At 49.8% G+C, this 15,587-nt stretch overlaps 1 protein-coding gene across 6 annotated transcripts in view; it reads left to right on the top strand.

The window, feature by feature from the left end:
* LOC122366503 overlaps positions 1 to 15,587 on the top strand; it is a 33,120-nt gene extending 17,533 nt beyond the window's left edge. Inside the window, exons 4-18 of one of the 6 annotated variants that reach the window (XM_043338839.1) lie at positions 332 to 468; positions 2,732 to 2,853; positions 3,997 to 4,141; positions 6,232 to 6,344; positions 6,676 to 6,901; positions 8,439 to 9,104; positions 9,820 to 9,927; positions 10,319 to 10,555; positions 10,928 to 11,103; positions 11,410 to 11,543; positions 12,199 to 12,276; positions 13,343 to 13,482; positions 13,716 to 13,942; positions 14,123 to 14,384; positions 14,712 to 15,587. In XM_043338839.1, the coding sequence (XP_043194774.1) occupies positions 332 to 468; positions 2,732 to 2,853; positions 3,997 to 4,141; positions 6,232 to 6,344; positions 6,676 to 6,901; positions 8,439 to 9,104; positions 9,820 to 9,927; positions 10,319 to 10,555; positions 10,928 to 11,103; positions 11,410 to 11,543; positions 12,199 to 12,276; positions 13,343 to 13,482; positions 13,716 to 13,942; positions 14,123 to 14,384; positions 14,712 to 14,881 (2,941 nt within the window). In that variant the 3' untranslated portion in view covers positions 14,882 to 15,587. Of the gene's footprint in view, positions 1 to 331; positions 469 to 2,731; positions 2,854 to 3,996; positions 4,142 to 6,231; positions 6,345 to 6,675; positions 6,902 to 7,839; positions 7,960 to 8,438; positions 9,105 to 9,819; positions 9,928 to 10,318; positions 10,556 to 10,927; positions 11,104 to 11,409; positions 11,544 to 12,198; positions 12,277 to 13,342; positions 13,483 to 13,715; positions 13,943 to 14,122; positions 14,385 to 14,711 lie in introns of all 6 variants that reach the window. The other 5 variants (XM_043338856.1, XM_043338872.1, XM_043338848.1 and 2 more) reach the window with 5 other exon arrangements.

The raw sequence follows: 15,587 nt of genomic DNA on the forward strand, positions 1-15,587 counted from the left end.
GCCCACAGGCGCAAGTGGAAAGGCCACAGATACTTTGATTGGAATCGATTATTGCTGTTTCGTTTTGTTCGGAAATAATTACAGATCATTGTAAGTTCTCGGCGGCTTTCCCATGTGCTCTCTTTGATTTGTTGTTTCAGCTTACACTAGATCCGACAGTTTTGTGCCTGTACCACGACGAAAGACGATTGCTGTGTCAGACCATTACCCTCATTGCTCTGCCTAGCCGTGACGGCAGAAGCTGAAAGGTAGCAGTGTCAGCGACACTTCACGAAGCGTTCATGACCCTCCGTGACTCCACCGTGACGGTTTCGTGATGTTGTCGTTTCAGTTTCGTCTCCAACCCCCTGACGCCGGTCCAAGAGACTGTCTGTCTACTGCAGAACGAGACAGCTGCCAACAACCCGTCAGCGGTGCCCAAGCCGGCCATCAGTACCTACTACATGATCAAACTGCGCATCAACTCCGGTAAGTGGGGCCGTTATCACCACAGACGGGGGCTGCACTCGTTTTATCAGTCACGGGTGGGACTTCAGAGCGATATCGTGACTCCCCGGTGGCCTAATGAGCCACCGCAAGAAATTCATCAGATATGACTCGTGTTGGGTGACAGTGCAGGTTTTTTTATCGCTCAGTTCGTACCGGGACTGGTTTTATGCATTATGTTGGTATGGTACAGCGCCTGTTGACATTGTAGATACCCGCCTGCTGAAATAAGATACACAAATAACGGAAGAATGCAGGTTATGGAAATGGTTAGACTTGTTGTGGTGGGAAACTATACAAACACCACTTCAATGAAATGACTTATGACTAGAAGAATGAATTACGTGGTTTTAGGTTTCACATGATTGCACATTGCTAGTGCCCGCAAAACGCTCCATTTTCACCACAACCATTACTACCTATCATTCAAAATGATTGCGTGACTTCGAACATGCAATTTTGGCCCAGGTCATGAATACATTGACCTAGATTGGGAGTCGTCACACTGGAATTCTCATGGAGAATACAAGTTTTTCCTACAGACCACGCACGACTTCCTACAATCACAAACCAGTTCTTCCTAATCACAAGCTCGTTGGACACCAATCAGATCGTGACTCTGCACTCGGCTGCCGGTGCGGTCCGTTTGGTTCGGAAATGTTCCGGACCGTCCCGTTTCCGTTCCGAGCCCCTCGCCGGTTCTCTCGCTTCACGAACGGTTCGACGTCGTGGCTTCGCGGCCAGCCGCCGGCCGCACGTCGACCTGACACCCCGGGGGCATCGCCCTCCAGAGGCCTTGCAGAAAACACGTGAATCATGCGTACAATCGTAAAAAGACACAGGTGGCTGCGTCATTTTTGTGCGATTCACTTTGTGCCGCGGTGCGTGCCGGATGTCTTCTGCCGACTCATCGTCAAATGTCTCCCATCTAAAGACACGACCGCCTAAATACTGGAAGGCATGCTTGTGAGCGGTTAAACGCCTATCCTGAAAGCCTCTCATCATCACGTTATAATAGGGGTCGTAAAGCGGTGCCGTTAAGCGTTGGCCGGCATGTGCCTGCCGTTGTTACACTAGGTGGCCTCTCAATACCGCCCGAACTCCGCCCGCGGCCCCGCCCCGCGCGCCGCCGAGCCGACATATACAGTTAACAATGACCGGCGGTGGTCCCAGTGGCGGCACATCAGCAGATGGCAGACCGCTCTGAAGATATTAATTGGTCTCTGTGGGTGGTGACGAAAATGAACGCTAACTGAGAGCGGTAGAGACTTTTGAGACGCGACGTTTTGTTCACTACATCTGAGATGAAAGATATTTCTGTAAAATAACACATTATAAAATGTTTTGCTCTTATATACCTCATGACATATCTGCAATCAGAAATTTGTGTTCTAAGTAGATGTACCTACAGCTAGTCTTGTTGCACCCACTTTCATGTCCGGTGCTGATATCGCACACTTTGTCAAACCTCGTGATAGCGTTATGCTCTGAAATGCAGTCTCCGGTGTTACCTTCGTGTGCTGAGCTGCAGTCTCCCAGTTTTCCGCCGCTGCCGCTGCTCAACGTGCGGCATGAAGCCACAGGCCGGCCGTGGTTTAGCCGGCCACGCTGGCCACTGCCGTGGCTCGGTGTGGCGGTGGATACCCGTGGCAGCTGGGTGGTTTTGTCCGCGGTGCTGTGGCTCTGAATTGGTAACGGACCGGGTGCCGTCGGCCCGTGACGGCCGGGGCTTCGAACGGAGGTTCTGGGGCGCCGGGCAGGGTGTCCAATGTCCATGCAGGGGCGCCCGACAGCCGGCCTGATATAACGCAAAGCAAGGTGTCGTGTCCAAGGACCTAAAATTACTTACTCCGTGTCAGACGTGGTCAGGTCATTGACTCCGACTGACATGTCAGAACACAGACATTGGTCACAGACTAAACGCATGCCGGCACCGATTCCCACGAAACCGGAAACGGCTCGACTCATGATCATAACATTCAGGCCCGCATTTCAGATATGCAGTCTGCAAAGTATATATTATTATTGCGTCACCTCATTGCCAGTGTTTAATTAAGATGAACATCCATCATCCGAATGCAATGCATGTAAACCATTAATGATTTCAGCATAATGATGGATGGGTTATAGTTTATTTAATCGTTTATCGGTATGTTTAGTTATTTTGACATTTAACCAGTTCCTTACATCTACAGCTCGTTTAGCATTAGGGCAACTTTTTAATCTCTTTTCTTTGTTTCTTCAGATAAAGTGTGCAACCGGCCGTGGACATTTGAGCGACTGCCGAAGAAGATGCTGAGGGGGCTGGACAACGCTCTCATGTTTGTCTCCACCAAGGAAGCCTGCCTGGCTGCATGTCTGAACGAGGTACGTACGCAGGTCCGCTCTAAAGAAGCACTGTAAAATGGCTATGTGTCTTATTCGACAACAGGACAGCGTTCTCACGATCCTTTATTGAGATCCATTTTGTCAATTACCCTAGCTTAATGTCCTACAAATAGCTGTATGTGATGACATTATAACTGTTTATAATCTCTTCGTGGGCCATTAAAACTGTATCAGGTGTCGGACATCCCAGTGTCACCGACCCCTCGTTTCGCAACGTCACTGTCCATCCTCTGTTCCGACCGCGAGGCAGCTTTGTGTCCCCCTCTGTCCAATTGTTTTTCGGCTGTTTGTCTGATGCCGAAACGGACCAAAAGATAATTAGACTCGTACACCGTCTGCATCATTTAAGAATTCAAGAACCCTTGTCATTCTCAAAGCTATGAAGGACCTTATATTCGTTCTCAGTGATCCTTAAAATTGAAGTGCAAGAGCACCAATTATTCACTTCTTCTTATTCGCTTAATAACGGGCTACTTGACACATAAGTGTTCCATCCTGAAAGGTGGCTTATAATGGACGCTAATTCTGCTTCCCGACAGCGGCCACCTCTTCGAACCCCCACGAGCCCCCTGACCCCAGCCCCCCCCCCTCCTCCGACCAGCCCTCGGTCGCCGCTCCGTCAGTTTCCGACGGAAGCCGCGTCTCTAATCCAGCACCGGTCCCGTTACCGGCGGCATGTGTTCACACCGGCCCGTGAGAGCCCGCGCCATGATAGCGGGACGGGGCAAGGCCGGACCGCCCGGTGGGAGCCGGGCTTTAGAGTCGACGGAGCGGCTATAGGAACACTTTGTCACGAGCTTGTTCGGCCACGGCGCCGCTGGTGACGGGATCTCCGTAAAAAATGACCGTGTTTGACAGAAGCTCCTGTCTTTGTGTTGTTCGTTTATTACCGATACTCGTGCCGATAACCTGCCACAAACGATCCATTACCAGTCTAAATTGACATCTAGTGTCAAACTCAATTATGAAGTCGTAAAAATGCATCCTGAAACACATTAAATTCGTTGCGACTCTACAGTGACATAGATGAAGTCAGCATCCGCCTTATTGCCTCTCTCCGTCCGGCGTCCGTCTCTATATTTTATCTCTATATGCGTCTCACCACTGTACGTTCTATTCCAGGAGCGTTTCATCTGCCGTTCTGCTGAGTACAGCTATCTGACGCTGCAGTGTCATCTCTCCGAGCACGACCGTCGCTCGGTGGACGAGACCATAGAGATGGTGGAGGCCGACCAGGTGGACTACTTCGAGAACCTCTGCCTCTCCGGTGAGTGCAGAGAGAGAGAGAGAGAGAGAGTGAGGGAGAGAGAGAGAGAGAGAGAGAGAGAGAGAGAGAGAGAGAGAGAGAGAGAGAGAGAGAGAGAGAGAGAGAACAAAATCGATCTCAGTGATGATGGGAATGGCTGGGAACGGCCTGGGAAGTGAGAACGTCACATGATTTCAGTTATGAGAGACATGGATCTGTATAATCACGGCAAAGGTGATCTACAATCTCTACAATCTCTATTGGGGGTGATATCGATACGGAATCGCGCTCATGACACCAAGGACAGCAAACTGGATATTGGTACTTTATAGTATATGAAAGGCATTCCTTCAATCTTGAACAGAAGGCTCGGTAGGTAAGCCATCTCAATTAGACGGTTATTGTTCTTTCTTTGGTTATCAAGTCGTCTTGCGCTGGCCATAAACTGAATCCTGAGACAAAACGTAAGCGTCACGTTTACGGCCATCAACACCTCTTATTTGCTGCAATAAGCCGGCTATAGCGGTCTGTTATGGCCCACGAGGCGGCTGATCTCGATTCATTTCGGCTGACCTCTAGTGAACGGGGGCGCACGCCGTGTGCGCCGGACCGCTAATTAGCATTTTATGCCGCTGTTTGTGATACATCCCGCCCATCACTGGTAGCTCTCATGGCTGGTGCTGGATCCCGTTACCCTATGGAATGTTCTCGCCTGATGGAATAGCATACACCTCATCTATCGTGCCCGTTTTAGGGCCAATTTACTCTCAACCCAAAGCCTGGCGGCATACGGCAGTATTCAATCAGACAGCAGGTAGGTATGCGGCTATGCCTGTGCAGTGCGATAGCTCTCAGTAGCGCAGCTATTCCCCTCAAGCTTAGAAGGAACAGCGGCGGCGCTGGGCCGGTGCGATGAAGAAATGTCTGTCACTGGTGAGCCAGACACCTGTCGCCAGATGGTGAGCCTCGTGGCGTGCCGTGCGCGGCTCACCGCGGCCTCACATGGTGTCTGCCGCGCCAGGACTACCATATGTCGGCAGCTCTGCCAACGCTCCCATCCCCTGACAGTTAGGGGTTGAGTCACAGTGGCAGTCCTCTCGTCTGCTTAGATAATTTGAAGCTGAAAAGATGTAATGGCGAAGTGAAATAGAAAACATTCTGTAATATTACTAGAAAAGGGGAATAAAATCAACTAAAAACAAAAACATCGGATTGGTTTAAGAGGGGCATCAAAATATATGTGGAAATGAAACGCAAGCTTACATTTTTGACCATATATTATCCTCAAATCACCTGGAACTCCTACGACATTTTTTACGAAGCTTAATTTGTTTCTTTTTCTTAATCTTTAAAACTTTATTGATTTGACTTCGGCCCTAATTTATCCCTTTCATGTTAAAAATGACCCCTCGAAGGTGCTATGAAGCATGGAGCTTAAACATTCATTGTTTCGTTTTCTTTTTTCTATTGTAAAGAGCATTTGAAACTCATGTCCGGGAGGCTTTCGTAAAAAAAAAATCATTCGTTTTCTAGCCAGACTAACCGTCGTGCTCCATCCTCCAGTAAATTACAGCGAGCTCCATCAGCACCAGCCAAGTGCTCTTTTATCAGTCGGGGAGGGATCAATGTCCCTCCGAAATGAGCCTCAATCTCCGCGGGAACGGCCGCCTTGCAGCGCGACTGCGGCCATTATGTTTAAACGGTTTCGTTTGCCGAGAACAATGCAGAGACATTTATCCGGAGCATTTAAACACTCCATTTCCCGGCCATCAGAGCACCCCGGCATGACCTGATGTTTCGTGACCAATTTCGCCTTACCACGAACGCTCTGACTGAATAGCTGGTCCCTGCTCTCAAACGACCCATTCGTAACTGCGCTAGTTTCATCAGTGGACCGATTTGGTGCTCTGTTCTTTGTTCGCGCAGCAGTTGCAGATCTCCACAGCACGGTTCCGGCATCATCCCTAACTCCAACTCTTACAGCAACTCTGCCATAGATAGAGTATCTCTCAAACTGAAACCTCTTGCTCCACTCTTCACCTGCCTATTTCCTGTTACCGACCGCCGACGCCCCGGACCGCTAACGCTGACATCTGAATGTGCCACGGCAGGTGCACAGGCGTGCAAGGGAGACCGCGAGTTCCCCACGCCGGAGATCGGGGTGCCGAACGCCATCATCAACCGTTACGTGGACACACACTACTACGTCGACCTGGAGCTGATGGTGAGCCGGGCGCTGTGCGAGCGCAGTGGCAGGATGGAACACGACAAGACCCAGGGACTGTGCTGATGTTGTGAACATTTATGTTTTCAGTGTCGCATTTAATTAAGCTAGCTGATTAAAGTAGCTCTTTCAAGATCCTAGCCAATGGATAGCTTCAAAGCTACCGATGCTCGAAGAAGTCTAGGAAACAGACCTGACCAAGTGCTAGGCCTACGTTTCGAGCACTCATCATATCGCAAAACTCCTGTCCTCACATATGTATCGTTTACTCCTGCGATGCTACGTCCAGCATACATCAAAACTCACCGTTTGACGCCACTTTCACCCCCAGGCCAACAACGTGGAGGCGTGTCGGCGCGCCTGTGAGATTGAGAACGAGATCCTGTGCCGGTCGTTCCTGTACCGGGGTCCTCCGACCGGCACCACCTACAACTGCCAGCTGTTCCACATGGACCACGTGACGCTGCCGGACGGCGCCGAGACCTTCCTGGACAAGGACCGGCCTCTGATCGACACCGGCAGCGACCCGGGCATCTACTATGAGAACGTCTGCAAGAGTGAGTCTGAGCGCAGGGAGGAGATGGTGTTAAAATGGTGCAAAGTCGTAGCAAATACGATATGTTTAGGCTCATTTCATAGTAATTCACTCATGACTCATCCATTATTTGAAGTTTTGAATCTTCTAAATTACTTATCAAGCTAATTGCGTGTCTTAATTTTGAAAGAAATATTAGCACGCTATAGTTACGTTTTCATTGATGCAACTATAAACGCCAGTATTTTATCATGCAAAATGCTTGGAAGAATAAGAGCAAGTCATGTGTAACAAACGGCTTCAAGTGGAAATCCCACAATTTGATGAGCTAGAAGTGGCGTCTGACAGATGTGCAGGCCACATGAACTGTCCAATAACGTGCCGTTAATGTGTAGCTTGTGCACCCAGTTCGAGGCACTTGGCCGGTACATACGTCACGTTTGTAGTTATAGTCACGCTATGCACTCTTGTTCACCCTCCAAGTAACTTAGAGAGTGTAGCTGGCACAGCTTTTTCACAGCTTGGAATAAACTGCTGGATCACCGGTACTTGACATCATCTTGTGTGCACCTTGTGTTCAGGTTGTGCTCTGTACGTGTGTGTGACTTCCTAGACTTGACAGTAATGACCCAGGTGCTTCGTATCCTTGCCTCTTTTACTGAGCCTTTGAATATACAGACACTCATTCCTGCTACTTCCTATCTATTGGAGACTGTCTTTCCGTTTCTTGGAAGATGATTGAAGTAGTTTTATTAGACACCACTCTTTCCCAAAGCCTAGTTTTTATAAGACCATGATCTCTTTACAAAAATGCTACAGCCATAGTCCAACAAAATCCACCTCGTCAAGAAGGAAGATGACATGCCCTCGTTGGAACCTGTGAATTCAGCCACTCCCTTCCACCTGTTCCCATGCGCGGCCCCGACTGATGACTGATTTGTGACGCTCTTGACGTTTTAGAGCCGACTGACAACATGATCTGTCGCCAAGTAGTGACCAAGAATAAACGCTACATCACTCAAATCATGTGCTATGAGAAACCCAAAAGTAGACAGACTGGAGTGTTTAACTTCGGGGCAGGTAAATGACGAAACACCTACATTACAAATAAAGTTTCCGTCATAGCCCTATCTCTTTCGATCCAACCACTAACGCATGAAGAGTCTTGGAGATTCTTTGAACGTCTCCCAACTGTCTCTTCGACTGGCAAAACACACCTCTGCATCGGCGAACATCCTAAATCAGAGGGCGAAAATACGGCTACTTTACTGTCATTCCATCTATTGTCTGTCCTTACTGAAGGAATGGCATGACATGTGACTTTTTTTACCCACTCTGGCTAGAAAGACCTTTGCACGACAAACGAGTTCAGCTATGAGCTAACCAACCTTGTCCGTGTCCCGACGATTACGGAAGGATATCATGTTCTTCTGACAAGCATGCCTGACATTTTCTTAGCATGACAATTTACATTCCCTCAGGCTGTCGCGGTCATCAACTGGAGACACGAGTGCACGCATGGCCACACGCATGTGACACCTTCACACCTTCTCACACAGGGTCACCGGTGGTGTCTGCTGGTGCGGCTCTCTCTGACGGGCCTCAAACGGCCGCTCTCGCGGAGCTCATCTCTTCCAGCCTCTCCCAGGGCCCCAGCTCCAGCCCCCTCACCATTGCGGCGTCCTCGGGAGAGACTATCTCGGGCTCCAGCAGCGATTCTGCCGAGGTCCCGAGTGGTCCGTCCAGTGCCGGTCCTTTGACGGGCTCCGGAGCGCCGACTGTGGTTGGTGCCTCCGCCCCGGGCTACTACATCCCGCCCACTACCGGGTTTTCCCCCAGTGTGGCAGACCAGACTTCGGAGTCCGATCCTCCTCCCTCAGCTGAAGGCTCCACCGTCGAGGTCATCCCTCCGTCAGTGGGGAGTTTTATCCCTCAATCATCTCCTCTAGCTGCCCTCACTGAGCCCGGGAGTCCCGCGCCTCCCTCTGTCTCATCTGACCCGAACCCTACCAAACCAGAGAATCCTCTCCCGTCCGTGGCTACTGGACCCGATAGCTCCCTGCCGCCCGCTCCTAACAGACCCGGCAGCCCCCTCCCGTCTGCTCCTAGTAAGCCTGTGAGCCCCCTCCCGTCCGCCCCTAATGGACCCAGCAGCCCCCTTCCGTCCACCCCTGGTCAACCCGGGAGCCCTGCCGTCCCGACCAGCGAGTCCGCTGAACAACTAGGTACGCCTCTGTGTCCTGTTGGAGTCCAGCTGTCGCTTCTTGTGCGCTCCAGGGCATGTGGTAAAGGAGCCTCACCCAGGTGCAACGCTAACCTGTACACTAGCTGCTGAGGAAGCCGGTCACCTCTTGTCAGCCACCAGCCACTAAAAAAGAAAAAAAATTGTTTTTCGGACCATGGCACTGATGGCTTCTGCAAAGTCTGGTTGTTGGCTGACAAGCGGGACCTGGTTTCCATGGCAACGCTTTCCCGGCTGTGACTGACGCCTCTGCTGACTGCTGGGAAACAGACTGGGACTGGACTGACCAATGAAACTGGTGACTGACTAACACACTGATTGACTGATGGTGTGATGATGTGTTTACCTGTATATATAACGGAGTCATTTTCGTGAAATGTTGCCGTTGCTGGTTCTTGCTTTTGAATATAGCTGCACATTTGTATTTCGTTTGATCGAATGGTGACTGCAATCATGGCTAATTTGCGCTAAATATATCAATGCAATAAGTGTTTTACGAAGCTCTTTACAGTCCATCACTTTGTACAGAATCTACGTCGAGTATCTTTTTGCCTTTTTGTTTCCTCGTCTAAAATTGGACTCTGTAAGAAATTTGGTTGAATAAAATTATTGCTAGCTAAGTGAAATGATATTCTGACCGGAGCTTTCAAAATGCATCTGAGTGGATTCCTCTCTAACTGTGTGTGTTTGTGTACCAGGATCTTTGGACGGCGGCCCGGAGCCGGGTCCACTGCCGGCGGTGGACCCCACCGAGCCTCAGATTCCCTTCCCCACCGGAGACACGGAGGGTGCCGGATCGGACACAGGTATACCGGGGAGAGGACGGGAAGGGAACGGGGTGAGAACGGGAAGGAGACGGGAAGGAGACGGGGAGGGACGGGAAGGAGACGGGAAGGAGACGGGAAGGAGACGGGACATGGACGTGGTTTGAGAATTATTGCCGAGATAATCTAGAGAAATGAAGGAGAATGGGATGAGCTGGGCGGGAATAAGCCAAGCCACACATTCTCGAACTAAATAAAACGACAAATGTGGGGTATTGTGATGCTTGGAACTGTCGTTTGACTTTCAGGGCTAGGTTTTTAATCTAAGTTCTACGTTGAGGGCAGCTTACGCTACGACTTATTAGGCAAGTTTTACTCGTTTTATCTCCTCTAGCCGAACTTCTCTAACGTTCCTTTCCCCTCCCATTCGCAGCCGGTGAGGGTGACGGCGATGACGGCGATGACGGTGCCGAGATTGTCACCATTCCCGACCTGCCAATCTCTGGCGGCGGCGGCAGCAGTCCAGGTGGCGCCACTGGCGACCCAGCAGGCGGCGCCACCGGCGGAGACGGCGGCAGCCCTGCCATTCCCGATGGAGGCGATGGCTCGAGTCAGACTGCCGGCGAGGGCAACGATCTCAACTGCGACTCCAGCGGTACCTGCTATGATGGTCAGTAATCAGTCGCTCCACTGCATGCCATTTCATCCACCATGTCAGTGTTACCCGGTATTATGTGGTGTTATGCTGCTGTGTGGCGCTGCAGTCGCAGTGCTAGTGCTATATGTAAGATTGCAGTCTCCCAGGATGCTTTTTTGTGACATACTGCAGTCTCCGATTCAAATATTTTTATCTGTGTCTGTGGTATTGATTGCAGTTCTAACTAGCTTCGGTGGCCCGTGGTTTGGAACCATAATATAGTGAAACACTATGACCGGCCCCAGACAGTTCTGAAGAAAAGTTGCAGAGTCCATGTCAGCTGAACAAAGAGAATGCGTTAGGCCCCATACAACTGTCCTAAGAGCGTCTGCCCCCGTTCCCCAGTGTCTGTTCAGTGCAAGGACACCAGAATCGTCGTCCAAGTGGGCACCAACCGTCCCTTCAACGGCCGTATCTACGCGCTGGGCCGCTCCGAGACGTGCAACGTGGCCGTGGTCAACTCGGATCGGTTCCGACTGGACCTCAGCCTCTCCGGACAGGACTGCAACACTCAGTCCATCGTGAGTCGAACGCTGTGACGCTCAGTCCATCGTGAGTCTAGCGTTGTGACACTCAGTCCATCGTGAGTCTAACGTTGTAACACTCAGTCCCTCGTGAATTTAATGCCGCAACATTCCGTTCAACACTGTAATAGTTGGTCAACTGTGAGTTTTACAGTGCGACACTATCAATCGCAATTTTTACTTGAAGCTTAATTGAACATAATATTAACACGCTACAATTATAGGTTCATGGTGGGTTCGCGAGAAACACTCGTCATAAGTCTTGATAACGTTTTTACTCAAATTCCACCCAACGTTTCCCAGGGCACCGTCTACTCCAACACTGTGGTGGTGCAGCACCACTCGGTGGTGATGACCAAGACGGACAAGATCTACAAGGTGCGCTGCACCTACGACATGTCTTCACGCAACATCACCTTCGGCATGATGCCCATCAGGTCAGTCCCCAGTGCATTGTTGGAGCATCTCCATGATCTTCTTTAGGCACTCACCATGTTTGACCTTCGTCATGTTTCCTTGAGAATATCAGTGATTCAGTGACCTCAGACATAAATTGAGAAGAAAAGTCTAGACTCTGGGAGGACCTTTGGAAGAAAATGATTTGAACGAGAATTCGAACAACACTTAGCGTCTTCCTTCCGTTAAAAGTTGTCCTTTACGAATATCCAGCTAAAATAACTATACAGAAAAAATCGACTCTACGTCTAGAGGATAATTTGCCAGCCCTCGCGTTCCTAGATATGGATGAATAACTCAGTTTATCTACCATTCGTTTGTGCCTCCCCATGCTTGGAAGTGACTATCCTGGTTGTTAGAAAGCATAGTATGTGACTAAAAACATAAGCTTCTTTTTTAATGTTTCTGTGTTTAGAATGTCCGCCGTAGACAATAGCAGTAACGTTCTTTTCACATGAGAATAACAACAGTCAAACGGCGTACACATTCGGTTAATGTGTCCTTACTGCCGTTTATGTCTCATGTATGTACGAAGAACTTGTGGACCTTTGTGACTGACCATTGTGAGTGTAGCACTAGACCCCCGGGCACTTAGCTATAGTGTAGTGTAGTTACACCACACGTCTCCCCTTCCAGTCAAGCGGCTCAAGATCCCAACTCAGAGTTTTATGACCCTAACTTTGACGCTGAGTCGATGGGGCAGCTGCTGATTCGGTAAGAGCCGGTCATGTGACCCCTGTGTGTTAACCCCCTCTGTGACTGACACGCACGATTTGTGGGAACCGGGTGAGGGAGGGGGATGTGAGAGCGGGAGGGAGGTGAGAGGCGGTGAGTTAGCTCGCGCACGGGGAAAGGGAGAAACTCAGGCGTCGAACAACAGTGAGATGGAGAGGTCGTGAGAGGTGAGGTGGTAGCTAGCTGAGCACGCTGAGATCGACCCATTGTGACTAACGCTTGACTGACAGCTTATGTTCAAGGTAAAGTATGGACGCTCGTCTGTGTCTGTGTCTGTACCACTCTACTAAAAACCTGTAGTTAATCCATTACTGAAGTGCCTGAAGAACTACGCTCTTGAGAGTATGCTACCTTTCAAGCAACAAAAGAAAATATTTTGCATTCCACAATCTACATATTACCCCCATTCTCGACCTTGAGAGGTAGCATATGTACTTAACAAAATAAGCGCCCCTTCCAGGAAAGAGAAGCGTATCATTGCTCATTATTGGGCTTTGTATGCACACGTATTTCCTTCTGTATTATATCAAAACGTTGAATGCACGCGATACTTGTAAATATATGTGAACTCTGGATGAGTAATATAAGCTCATCAAACAGGCTGAGTGACAAAATAAATATGTCACCTGATACTGATTGGACGTATCTAAAAATATAGCTTTTCGTGCAACGAATATCCATTTTATTCTGACTTACAAACAATCGGCAAATTATGTGGCAACTTATTTACCTCCATAGGACTTTCAAATTTAGCTACATTTGTGATTTAAACAACAACAGTGATAAATTAAAAAGCAATTAATTTCATGCCTGTAACTTTTTTTCTTTCACCGGTTGAAATCATGAGAAGAAAATGATACTTGACGGTATGCTGGTTCATTTCCAGTGCCGCGCTTGTGTGATGCCTATACGATATTGATCTTGCAGCATCACTCCCAAGTCCCAACACTCATCACTCTCAACAGTGCACCACTAGTGCGACTTCCCATAAATTCACAGTACCCCAAAGTGCAGTGCCCTAACGAGACCTTTTCCATTCCCCCAGGGACCCGGATATGATTTCGATCACGTCTGCGCCGGCCGCGCCTCCGCCCCGTATCTCCATCCTGGACAAGACCGGCCAGGTGGTGGAGACTGTCCGAATCGGAGACAAGCTCACCTTCCGCATCGAGATTCCGTCCAACAGTGAGTCGGGGCACTGTCTGCACGCGCCAGGGGCGAATGGAGGGTCTCCTGTGAACAATGATTGGCTACTTGGCGCTGACGATGATAGCACCAAGCCATCTTATCTTGACCGTTTGATAACGTACTCACCCAGCGTCCTAACTACTGATCAATGGGGTGATTAAAAACGTTGATTAAATGGCACATATGCTTCACAATGTCGTGTGTTGACCAAACTCGTCGCTCTGTTTCAGCGCCTTACGGCATTTTCGCTCGCAACTGTGTGGCTATGGCCAAGGACGCCAAGAGCACGTTCCAGATAATCGACGAGAACGGGTGCCCGGTGGACCCCAACATCTTCCCCCGGTTCACGTCCAAGGTCTACTCCCTGGAGTCGATGTACGAGGCGTTCCGCTTCACCGAGTCCTACGGCGTCATCTTCCAGTGCAACGTCAAATACTGCCTCGGAGAGTGCGAACCGGTGAGTGGGGTAATTGATCGCAAAAAGGTACTTATCCAGGATTCCTTACGGTGACGTGTGAGGGGCATGCCTGACCAAATATGCCTTCTTGCTCCCTTAGCACAAAATACAACGCGATAGCTGCAGCGATCTCCTCGGCTGCGCTCCACTGACCCCCCCCCCTCACCCCCCCCCCCTCAGGCACAGTGTGACTACAATGGCAAGCAGTTCCCGTCGTGGGGCCGCCGCCGGCGCCGCGCGCTGAAGCCCACCCTGTTGTCGGAGGACCCCCGCGACCCCGAGTCGATGACTCTCAGCCAGGAGATCATGGTGCTGGACTTTGGAGACGAGGAGGGCGTGGGTGTGCAGCGGCAGCAGCAGACCAGTCGGCCGGAGGTGCAGCTGCCGCCGTACGTCACTCAGGAGGCCACCTTCGGAGCCCCGGCCGACGCCAGCGCCGCCGGTGAGTGGTGACCCTGCGAGGGAAGACATCCGGTGCGTTTTGCAAGCGTTCTTTGAGCGTTTGCTGTGTGGTGTGTTACAGCTGACCGATATGAATGCACTGCAACTAACCCAGCATTTTAGACAACAGCAATGTCATTAGAGTTCATGTGGACTACTCTCCAAAAACGAAGGCAGACAAATGTGTGATATATGTACTTATCATACCAATAACGTATCAACTCTCTGGTAAATACAGTCCGTCTTTTCCTTGAAACTCCGATTAATTGTTTATGTAGTGCTAACCACAGTTCAAGCATGTTTATTGACATTGCTTTTTATTTTCCAGACCACTTCAGCTTCACCAACGAGAGTGTGGAAATGCTGGAGAAGTGCCCCACGAAGACCTCCGTGCTGGCTCTCTCCGTCACCTGCGCTCTGCTGGTGCTCATATACGTCTGCAGCATCTTCTACCTCTTCATGAAGCGGTGGATGACCCGCAACAACAAGGTCTTATAGAAAGGAGACGGCACCAGCCGACCGCCGGCCGGTCTGACTCGCCGTCTACCGATTCGAGAAGACGGCAGAAGAGCCGACACGCCGCGGCAGTTCGAACGGGCCTGACCCCGACAAATAGTGGTGGGCTCTCGTGGCATTACAACTGCGCTTTTACGCAGTGATCGTATTTGTATGTACAGAGGACGCAAGGGAGCATTTAGGTGCAAGTTATTGTTGATGTCCCGCGTCTCCGTTTTTTATGAGAATGATGCGATGGATGAGTGCCTTAGAGCTTTGACAGTAACTTGCATCTGGTGATTGTTAAGAAGCTTCCTTGGAGAGCGGTTCTTTTAGTGTTGTTTCTGAGACCTGAGACGATTTGTCGTCTGTAACTGAACAAAGGCATTCTTCTCACACGAGTCTGGGCGATATTTATTGTGGGCATAAGCAGTTGTTTTGAGAATACGTATCGGATATAGATGTGTGTCTTTGCATCTTTGTGTAACATATGCCAGTGTCGATTGTTAATGAGTACCTAGAGTCGATATTTTGACCTTTTGTGATGTTCTTTATTCAACATGCACTAGTTTGAGATGCCTGTATCGGAAGGAGTTTGAAACAAACAAGGTTTTTGTTAAGATTGGTGTGTCATAAAACAGAAATCATCTATAGCGTGATCACATGTTCAGTAAATACTCTAGAAACGATATCTTGACGTTTTTTTTTT

This window comes from Amphibalanus amphitrite, unplaced genomic scaffold, assembly GCF_019059575.1.
Source record: "Amphibalanus amphitrite isolate SeventyFive unplaced genomic scaffold, NRLGWU_Aamphi_draft 000029F_arrow, whole genome shotgun sequence".
NCBI classification, from domain to species: domain Eukaryota; kingdom Metazoa; phylum Arthropoda; class Thecostraca; order Balanomorpha; family Balanidae; genus Amphibalanus; species Amphibalanus amphitrite.